This window comes from Nicotiana sylvestris, chromosome 11 (genome assembly GCF_000393655.2).
Source record: "Nicotiana sylvestris chromosome 11, ASM39365v2, whole genome shotgun sequence".
In the NCBI taxonomy this organism is placed as follows: domain Eukaryota; kingdom Viridiplantae; phylum Streptophyta; class Magnoliopsida; order Solanales; family Solanaceae; genus Nicotiana; species Nicotiana sylvestris.
Window position 1 is genome coordinate 68,810,869 of NC_091067.1, and position 11,264 is coordinate 68,822,132.

General features: G+C 34.3%; 1 protein-coding gene across 4 annotated transcripts; it reads left to right on the forward strand.

Moving 5' to 3' along the window:
• Positions 1-1,179: 1,179 nt before the first annotated feature.
• LOC104212253 (glucose-1-phosphate adenylyltransferase large subunit 2, chloroplastic/amyloplastic) lies at positions 1,180-8,036 on the forward strand. 4 transcript variants are annotated; one of them, XM_009761483.2, is made up of 16 exons: positions 1,262-1,431; positions 1,760-2,099; positions 2,189-2,317; positions 2,599-2,772; positions 3,390-3,482; positions 3,556-3,639; positions 3,725-3,780; positions 4,338-4,431; positions 4,589-4,774; positions 4,878-4,958; positions 5,204-5,290; positions 5,364-5,468; positions 6,880-6,986; positions 7,106-7,166; positions 7,243-7,390; positions 7,746-8,036. In XM_009761483.2, exons 2-15 carry the CDS (start codon positions 1,869-1,871, stop codon positions 7,342-7,344), a joined length of 1,590 nt encoding a protein of 529 aa, XP_009759785.1. In that variant the 5' UTR covers positions 1,262-1,431; positions 1,760-1,868; the 3' UTR covers positions 7,345-7,390; positions 7,746-8,036. The 4 variants fall into 4 exon arrangements, with proteins under 4 accessions (XP_009759792.1, XP_009759775.1, XP_009759780.1 ...); XM_009761490.2 differs by lacking the exon at positions 7,746-8,036 and having other exon boundaries at positions 1,180-1,271; positions 7,243-7,574; XM_009761473.2 differs by lacking the exon at positions 7,746-8,036 and having other exon boundaries at positions 1,247-1,431; positions 7,243-7,574.
• Positions 8,037-11,264: the final 3,228 nt, after the last annotated feature.

Here is an 11,264-nt window from a genome sequence, read left to right on the forward strand (position 1 = left end):
AGTATGGGTGCACTCGCCTGCCATGTGGATTTTTCTGTATATGTGCCATTTTTTTGAACGATAAAATATATTTTTATCTTTTTAAGTATGCTACTTTGTTAGATAATTTTTTTCGAATACAATTTCTAATAAAACTTGGATAGAACTATATTATTTAGGCTAAAAAAATTTATTTGGCTAAAAATAATAAAGTTTTAGTTAATTTTTTTTTTTTGAATTTGACCTAAAAATAAAGATTTATACAATTGAAATAAATAGTCAACGATATCTAAAATGTTATAAAAAATACATAATTTGAAATTAATTATTTTGACTATAATTTTTTATATAGCTCTAAATTACGAGCTCTAAAAATATCTTCTTTTTGTTTTATAGATTTTACCTAAAAAAGTAAAAATACGCCGTTGAAATAAATAGTCATTGCATCAAAAGAAGAAATAAAAAGAGTGTACAATTGCTAGAAATAAAACGAATCACTTGCATTATACTGCAATTGTACATTCTTTTTATTTCTTCTGTTGATGCAATGACTATTTATTTTAAATGTGTCTTTTTACTAATTCAGGTAAAATCTGTAAAAATATATATATATATATATATATATATATATATATATATATATATTTTTTTTTTTTTTTAGAGCACCGTAATTTAGAGCTGTATAAAAAATTATAACTAAAATAATTAATTTCAAACTATGTATTTTTTATAACTTTAGATGACTTGACTATTTATTTCAATTGTATAAATCTTTATTTTCAGGTCAAATTCAAAAAAAGATTAATTAAAACTTTATTATTTTTAGTCAAATAAAAAAAGTTAGCCTAAATAATGTAGTTCTATCCAAGTTTTATTATAATTATATTCGAAAAAAATTATCTAAACAAATAACATTCTTAAAAAGGTAAAACGATATTTATTTATTTTTTAAAAATGTCATATATACAGAAAAATACATGTGTCATGTGAGTGTACTCACACTCTTTGTCACATCAATGTCTGTAGAGTAGTAATTAATAACACAAATAGTTTAAGGTGGTAACTAATAATATGTGCGGAGTTTAGGAGGGATTTTAAGGTATTTTGGCCTTATTTATTTATTCTTTGCCCTGGTTTTAGTAACACGTGGAAGTTGATCTTTCAAATGACACTGCCACAGGCAACACTTCCAAGTCTTGACTCCAGAGTACCGAGAGAGCCAGTCATTCACGTTAATATGTTGGACTCTGTAAATCCCAAGATTTTAGGACTCCACCGCCCTGCTTGTCGGAGTATGTAACAAACTCACATTATTGCTTCTTTTCTTCAATTTCTTTCTGCCAAGAAAAAGCAGAAAAATTTGGGTGCTTAGAAAGCTGACTTCTTCAGGCAGTGTGAAAAAGCTGAGGTTTTCCATATAGGTTTTCCGATCTAGTTTCATAACTTTAAAAGGTGACTTTGGGTAATGAGGTTTTTCCTTTGTTTAATTTTGTTAATACTAGTTAAAAAAATTGTATTTCTAGTAGATGGAAGTGTCTTGTATCTATTTTTTTTATTCATCCTCTTCAGTAATTTATCCGTTTTGTGATCTGGGTTATATCTAGTTTTGATATTTTGGGCTTGCATGTTATTGGTTCAAGAATCTATCGTGTAAAGTTGTGACCTTTTGTTGGGTCCGTAAATTGTCTTTGCACTTTCTTTGTCAGGTTCGAATCTTTTAGAAAAAGCAGTGTTGTTGTTATTGTATTTTAACTTCAAATTACTTCTTTATGTTGTGTAGTTCCTGGGATTCTGTACTTTTCTGGCTGACTTCACACTATAAACACTGTGCTCTTTGGGGAATGTCGACTGTGTCTAATTGGTACTGAAAGTGAGTGAGTATTACAGCAATGGATATCTTCTGTGCTAATATGAAGGGCACTGCACAATCAGTGGCAATTAGCCGGGGTATAAGCAACCAAGGCAGTTCATTTTGGGGAAACAAGATTAGTGGAAGACTGATAAACAAGGGGTTTGGCGTCCGGTCGTGCAAGAGCTTCAGAACTGAAGAAAGGGGTAGAAAAGTTAAGAGTGGGGTTGCCTTTTCTGTTCTAACTCGGGATATAAACAAAGAGCTTGTGGTAAGGACAGTATTTAAGTTTTTGTTTCATAGGAGAGTTAATGATCCATCTAAAGAAGATTAATGTAATGTTCTTTGTATTGGTTTTAGTCATTTGATGAATCAATTTTTGGGGAGGAGCATCCAAAGGCAGACCCAAAAACTGTTGCCTCTGTCATTCTAGGTGGCGGTGCTGGAACTCGTCTTTTTCCTCTTACCAGCAGAAGAGCTAAACCAGCTGTAAGTATTAGCTAGAACATATATTTCGGCTCTTCCTTTCAGTGTCCTTGAGATTGACAAGATCGTCTAATTCAAAACAACTTCAGTCTAAAAACTTTTCTGTTCTCTCTCCGATTCAGTTGGAGTTTAAGAACGAAGAAAGGGGTTAATCAATTAAGCGTGGAGTTGCCTTCTTTGTTCTTACTTCAATTCAGGGTTAAGAATGTAATTACATGGCCGGATAAGTTCATCTCTATCGGTTTTCATTCAAATTCTGTGGCAATTAATTTTTTTTTCTGCAGGTTCCGATTGGTGGTTGTTACCGGCTAATTGATGTACCAATGAGTAACTGCATTAACAGTGGCATACGGAAAATTTTCATCTTAACACAGTTCAATTCCTTTTCTCTCAATCGCCACCTTGCTCGCACATATAATTTTGGAAACGGAGTGAATTTTGGAGATGGATTTGTGGAGGTAAAATCATTCTGCTTTCTTGTTGTGTTTAGTCTAAACCTCTTTTAAGCTACCTATTTTTTTGACCGTAATGTTTAATCATATCTTTTTATAAGATGCTTGATAAGTATCTACGTTGTATAAGATAAAGGAAATGATAAAGTAAGGGGTCGTTTGGTAGGGCGTATAGGAATAATGCTAAATAAGATGCATTAGTAATGCAGGGGTTAGTAATGCATGGGTTAGTAATGCAAGCATTAGTTATACAAAGATTATTTCTTATGCATTGTTTGGTATGGTGTATTAAAAATTAAAATGTATTGCATAATTTTTAAGAAATTTAATTTTTTACAAAAATGCCCTCCATATTCTTTAATTTAAGGGACTTTAAGGATAATTTTGTCTTTAACCATGCTAATGCATGCATTAATAGCCTTTGTATAGCTAATGCCATGGTTTTCTATGCATTAGCTATACATAGGATAATACCAAATAGAGGGTATAACTAATGCTTGTAGTAGTTATACATAGGTTGAAAAAGTGTACTAAACAAAGCATTACTAATACACAAAGCTAATGCATGCATTATTTTCTCTAACACACTCTACCAAACGACCTCTAAAAGTATTCAAATACAGGTTTTAGCTGCAACCCAGACCCCAGGGGATTCAGGGAAAATGTGGTTCCAAGGCACTGCTGATGCTGTGCGGCAATTTATATGGGTATTTGAGGTATGTTTTTAAAATCTGTCATTGATAAAGCTCATGGGGAAAATGCTGACCTTTTTTCTGAATGATTACATAGAATGAGAAGAACAAGAATGTTGAGCACATATTGATTTTGTCCGGTGACCATCTTTATCGTATGGACTACATGGACTTTGTTCAGGTTTGAGTAACTTGTGGGTAACAATTGCTTCCTACATCAACCCTATGTTCCTATATTTTTCTTAATGAGTGATTTGTGCTTGCAGAAGCATATTGACTCAAATGCTGATATTACAGTTTCATGTGTTCCAATGGATGATAGGTATGAAATCGATCTTTCTTCTCAACTTGATAGCCTATTTAGTGCGAAACCAGATCCTATTTGCGTTCTTTGAAAATGTTCTTTCTAATATTGTTCAGAGTGATGGATGCTGGCCACAGTTGTTCCTAATATGTTGAAGGCGTATTGAATACTATAGTGGCACCTTTTGTCAGATATATTTATCAATCTACAGATACAATTGCAAAAGGCCCGATTTATCATGCTTTATATTTATTTGGAAGGCTTGAAATCATTTTTAGTTTAATTATTTAAATAGACCTAGTGTCTTTTTGTGCACCATTATGGATATATAGTGATAACCTGATGCATTTTCCCATCTTACATCCTCATTAACTGCGGGACACCAGTTCTGATTAATATCTACTGAAAGATCTGAAAGCATACAAGTATTCTACTTTGCAGTTTCCTTCGCACATCTCTGTCATGTTGTCTATCTAGAATACGTTACATGGGCTAATGACCCTTTTATACTCTATCGAGGAGTTAATCAACACCTTTTTCTCTCTCTTACTTCTGCCTATCCTCTCTTTTGGCAGTCGAGCTTCAGATTTTGGACTGATGAAAATTGATGAAACAGGGCGTATCATCCAATTTGCTGAGAAACCAAAAGGCCCTGCTTTGAAGGCAATGGTACATATATCTGGACTTCCACGCCTGGAATTTTCATAAATTCTTTCTAAAATGAATGTTTAACAATTAATTTAATTATCCCCTTACAGTTCCGCTTGCTTTCAAATTGTATCTTCTCCTTGGTAACTTGTGTTGTACATCTAATATTTTACTGCAGCAAGTTGACACATCTATCCTCGGACTATCTGAGCAAGAGGCAGCCAGTAGTCCTTACATTGCATCCATGGGTGTTTATGTATTCAGAACTGATGTTTTACTAAAACTTCTAAAATCGGCATACCCTTCATGCAATGACTTCGGCTCTGAGATCATCCCTTCTGCTGTAAAGGATCACAATGTCCAGGTAATAGCTGATGGCAACTTTCTCAATTGCAACTTCCTATCTTTTCGAAGTTCACAAATTCTCTGTATTTCATACTTGATTCTGACAGATCAATTTTAAGTAGGCATATTTGTTTAGTGATTATTGGGAGGACATTGGAACAGTTAAGTCCTTCTTTGATGCCAACTTGGCCCTCACAGAGCAGGTGAGCAACTTAATCTTTACTACCATCTGACTACTTCTACTATTATGCAAAGTAAGAGCTAGAAAATTGACACAAGGAATCTGAGGTATGAAGAAGTATTTTAAGTAATTTTAAAATGTTAGATCTCAGTGAATTATTTTGCTTTTTTATTCATTTAGATTCACCATAACCTCCACCTTCAGTTGTTGATTAATAACTTGTTACTGAATTGGACTTTTCCTCTTATTTGTTTCTTCTTTTTGTAGCCTCCAAAGTTTGACTTCAATGACCCAAAGACCCCGTTCTACACTTCTCCTAGGTTCTTACCTCCAACAAAAGTTGACAAATCCAGGGTATGCCAGTTAACATAAATAGTTGTGGTAAAGCGTACTTTGAAAATGTCATGTTAATACTGTTTATTGTCAGATAGTGGATGCAATAATTTCACATGGTTGCTTTATGAGGGAATGTTCCATTCAGCACTCTATAGTTGGTGTACGATCACGCTTAGACTATGGTGTTGAGCTTAAGGTATGTTTTCATATTCTAGCTGAAAGCTTTTCTTATCTGTTTTAACCCGAGAGCTATACCAGTTATAGCCTTGACTAAATTAAAAACAATATCCTGCACTCATCTGATGCATTCTAACAATTTAGAAAACCTAGATAACATATATAACTAGAGATGGCAATAGGGTAGGGCGGGACGGGTGAAGCATTTCCCTGCCACAAATTCAACCCGCCCCGCCCCATTTAACAGTTTTTCTCTTTTCAACCTGCCCTGTCCCGCTCTACATAGCCCTTCCCCGCCCCTACCTATTTAGCTCCTTTTTTCTTTCTTTCTTTTCTTTTAAGTTTAGAACTGTAAATTACTAGTTGACTCTCAGTGATAAATGTATTCTTTTTTCTAATAGAATAAGTTTTATCAAAAACATTTCTAATTCCTCATTAGGAAGAACAATATGATTTTCTCATTTACTATTTGTTATTTAATCTCTCATGATGAATTAGCTAGATATTACGCCTTAGTAACATGTTGTCTTGTTTATGACACATTAGGAAAGAAAGAATAATTTTAAAACTAATTAACTAGGAAGACTAGTATGTTAACCCTTTCATTAAATACTCATAAGTAAATACATTTCGGCAACTAATTAATTATATGCTTTGCTAAAATGATTTGAAGCCTTTGTACAGAAATATGCACACCCAAGTAAAGAATATTCCAGTTTGTTTGCTTGTGCTTGCAGCAAAAATCCTGCCCCTACACCTGCCCTGCCCTGCCCCGTTAAAGACTTTGCCCTGTCCTGCCCTGCCCCATTTTGCCATCCCCCAACTATATAAGGCACATAACGGTTACCATCCATGAATGGGAGCCTTGGAGTAACGATCAAGTTGTCTCCGTGTGACCTATAGGTCACGGGTTCGATCCGTAGAATCTGTCACTGATGATTGTATCAGGGTAGGCTGCCTACATCACATCCCCTTGAGGTGTGGCCCTTCCCCGGACCCTGCGTGAACGCGGGATGCTTTGTACATCGGGCTGCCCCTTCTAGCGGTTACCATCCACCCTGTGGATATGCCATCAAACTAGTTGTAGGAAGGATGATTTATGACAGTATCGATACTTTCAGCCAAATATGCTTTACAGTTTGGACTCCTGCTTTCTTGCTTCCTTTCTTGCTTCCTGCAAATAAGCTAGTAAGATCTACCCTTGGAATGGACTTTAGCATAGTGGAGCAATGAACCGCAAGCATGTTGGTTTAGAACTTTCTCTTATGTGCTACAAGAGTCTTCAAATGAAGCATCAAATCTGGTCAAATAATATTTTTGCATCTGTTTGTTTTCTACATAGCATGGTCTCAACATGTTACTGCTTTTATCGTAAACAACTAGTATAGTGCTTAGTTGATTTAAGCCGAATAATGTCTTACACTTCTCAGGATACCATGATGATGGGTGCGGACTATTATCAAACTGATTCTGAGATCGCTTCATTACTAGCAGAAGGAAAGGTTCCCATAGGGGTTGGGCCTAACACCAAGATACGGTAAGATGTTCTACTGTCATTTTATTCATTTCCGGCGTAGTTTACCGTTGGTTTGGCTAAACTTTGACAAGGTTCCCTTTAGAGGACTTTGACATGCTTTTCTTTCCATTTTCTTGAAGAAATTGCATAATTGACAAGAATGCAAAGATAGGAAAAGACGTGGTTATTGGGAACAAGGAAGTAAGTATCTATCTTTAGTAGTGTGAAATCACCACAAAAGAGAATACAAGTTTGACTGATGCTTGGGTGTTGCCAGGGTATTGAAGAAGCTGAAAGGCCGGAGGAAGGATTTTACATTAGGTCTGGGATTACTGTCATAATGAAGAATGCGACCATTAAAGATGGGACAGTCATATAAAAATTTGACATGCATTCTTGCTAGTTGATCTTCGAAGGAACTAAAGGTAGGGTGGTAGGATTTAGTGATGATGAAAGGACTTTATAATTTACTAGTCACTTTTCATGTATGTAGAAGATCTGCCTATCAAGGATTTAATTATTGCTATGTAAATCTTTTCGTCGCTCCTATGAAATTGAACATTTAGCAACCTTACAACAGAACATGCAATGGTTTATTTTTTGCTCCAAGTGAACCTTAGAATCCCTTCTCCCTTTAAGTTTTCAGCTGATAGCAGCTTGAACAACCTAGGGAAACTTTTGGGTTCATTACTGATCATTTGTCCATAATATTGTTCCACTTCTCTGTTTTCTCGGCCTTACATGCATGTTAGAATCTTATTCATTGGTTTGGCTTTTTAGGGGCTATGACTGAAGATTATCTCATAACTCCCACTGCTCCATCTCTGGCTGATGAATAACTATGAGAGTAAACCTCATTTCTGGGAGCTAGCACAAAAGTTAGCAGTTTTTTCTTTGAGGACAACCGACATTGTGGAGAAAAGCGCTAATACAAATAACAACTTGCCTGAATTTGATGGCATGAACCAAATTTTATTAAATTTTACGGTTAAGTTATAAATTGTGACAATATTATTTAACCACAATTAAATGATTGATGTTATATAAAGACAAGATCTCACTTCGCTTTTCCCTTTTTTCTATTTACAACAAATCATTTGCCCTTTAGTTATACAGATCCACAAATTAGGTGTCGTCTTAACAGCCATGGATGGTTGTTACCTATATGTATCATATTGTTACATTAAATGTAGGGTGTGTTTTGTATAATGTTTTTCAATTTTCTCATGTTTGATCGGCTTAAATATTTTGGAAAACACTTTTTTCCTGAACTCAAAATGTTTTCCCTATCAAGAAAAGAAAAGGGAAAAAATTTTCCAAAACTCTTTTTTAACTTTCTCCATCCTATTTCTCATTTCCACCCCCCACCAACCCACCCTACCACCCCAACCACCACAAACCCACCCTACCATCCCAACCCCCACATCCACCCCACCTTGCCCCCACCTTAAATAGAAATATTATTAATGGTACTTTCTTTTTATGTATGTTGCGGCCAAACGCACACACAAGTATACGTGGTCGTCAAGTAATAAAGTGACTAGAAGACGGATATCGAATTTATGAGGACTGGTGATTAACTATTAACTAAATTAGACTATCCTAATCATCTAAACAAGGATTAAACCCAAAAGTAGTGATGCTAAAGTAATTAAGTTAAAAAGAAAATAACTAATGAACTCTAAACAGAGGAAGAGTAAATTTTTATGTTATAAATATAATGAAAACGATCCAAGGTTATGGGCTATCAATGGATCATGAAGTTGAACGTAAACAAAATAGTTTATGTAGCTTATTCATGAGTAAAGTCAGAACCCAATTTAATTGCATTAGGTAGTTCTTGAAAGATTTTACTCAACCACAAAGTTATTGCAAGGTATTACACATATTTATCCATTCTTTTTATACTCAAACAAGAAGCAGCATGATCCTTTTGAAGTCTAATTTTCTTTGCCTTATAGGAACATGATGGACTAATTGTTTGGATAATAATTAGGGATTTTTACCTATCTATACCATATATGAAACCTTATTACCCTCAATGTTTAAGGTTTGATTTAATTACAAACTCGTATACCAAATTACCAATCCTATACCATACTTAATTAAGGGTCTAATTAATGGGCAGTTTTTACTCCTTAATTAAAGGTATTCATATATCCCACGTTTCTCTCTCCCCTTAATTCCTAAGATCTGACCATATTCGTTTCCCCCCTCCCATTTCTTTCTCTTCTCCATTCCTTCTTCTTCTCAAAAAATACAGAGATGAAACTCATTGAGTATATCATCTTCATCGTGGTAGATGTTTTCCGCCATCTGCCAGATTTGTAGTATATTGTCTTCAGCAACACTAGCGACGACCCAGTTTTCACATGGGTTCCATGAGAAGTCAGAAATTTTACTTGTATGGCCACCATGAATAAAGAGCAACTCCGGTGGCCCATCTTCTGCTGTTTTGTTCTTCATCAATCCTGGAAAAATTGATTTGTAGTTTGTTTGTAGAAATTTTGTAGATAAAGAGAAAATTTTGTAGTCAACATTTTTTTTCAACATAGATTGTATTGTAATTGTACTATAAATGTAGTAATTTTGTAGATACCCTTCAAAACAATACTGCTTTATACATACGTAAACTGATTTGTAGTTTCTTTGTAGATTTTTTGTAGAAAATTTGTAGATATCTACAAACTGGATACACTGAATTTTAATATCCCAATTCTCATTTCAATTGTAGCATAATTGGCATTTTCGACATAATTGTAGAAGATTTGTAGAAGTTTTAGTCTTTCCAATCTACAATTTATCTACAATTGATCTACAATTCTACAATTTATCTACAATTTCTGGAAATATGTCTTCTTCTTCTTCTTCTTCTTCGAGTTTCAATCTGAAATTCAGTCAAAACCAAGTCTAATCTTCACCAAAACCCTCAAAATTGAGATATAAACTCCTAAACATATTCCGAATTATTTACAACACCCAATCCAAACAAATAATGATTTTTGAAAACCCAAATTTGAATTCAAAGCTTTCAAGCTTTTTAATGGCTATCAATGGTGGAAAATATATGGAAGAACAGATTTTTCCAACTTTGAGTTGTTGAAACTCGAAAATTTGAATTGTTCGTTCTTTTTTTTTCGAGAATTTGAATTGTAGTTCTGGAGAAAAATACGCAGATGAGAAATTTCCTTTCCCTTTTTAAAAATTGAATTTAATGTAGAATCAATTAACACCAAGATTCTCTCCTTAATTTTAGCGCGTTTTTAGGGAATATTCTGCCCTTTTAATGCCTAATAGTCGAATGGTATATAAATTATAGTTAAAGTGTGGACTGGGCGGGTAATTAACAAACTATGCACATTTAGGGTAATAAGGTTTCATATATGATTATGTTATGCAAATAAGATGTTAACTGGGCACCGTCTTAGTTAAGAGAAGGGACACACATATATTTCAAGTATCTAGCACTTTTTATTTCGGATACTCCTATCCTCGCGAACAACTTTCAGACGTAGATGCATGCAACAGTTATTTCAAAGCATATAACCTTGAGATCATCTTGGGTTATTTTTATGAACCTGAAGACATTCGTGAACCTGTTCTTTACATGATCAGCTCTATGTAGCCCTATCAAGAGCGAAAAGTTTCAGTGTGAACCTATTAATTCGATCACCTACAACAGAGCGATGATGATCATTTGATGTACAATATCATTTATGATAAAATCATTTAAAAAGCCTTTGCATAGATGGATCCCTTGGATGGCCCGGATTCTACTGATGTCCCGCGCTTCTTTATTCATATTTCATAGAAAGTTGACTCCAACTTGGTATGGTGATAGTAGTTGCTCTATTTTCATTATGGGGTATTTTACCTCTATTTGTTTAATTATCAGCTTAATTTACCTTGTGGATAATTCGAATTGCGAAGGGTTTTGTAGATTTCCTGTGAATGTAAGTTCGTTTTCAAGAGTTTTTTATGCACGAAGTTCACCAATAATTTATAAGATAAAATCTAAAATAGCCACTAGATTTAGTTAGAAAATGCACAGTCAAAATATGACTGTAGAACCTCGATCTGATTGAGTGTAGCCCAAATATACACAAGTTTGTTTAAGAATATGTGAGTATTATTTTAGTGTTTCCTATCCTCTTCCTTGCGCTTCTGCGTGAGAAGTGAAGCTATATTTTTTTTTTTGAACATAGCTCCTTTACAATCGATTTGTCTTCTTTTTGGAGTTTTTTGTCCCAGATGCAAAGAAGGTATGTTGATTTGGTATTTTTCTCGATAGTTGTGGTT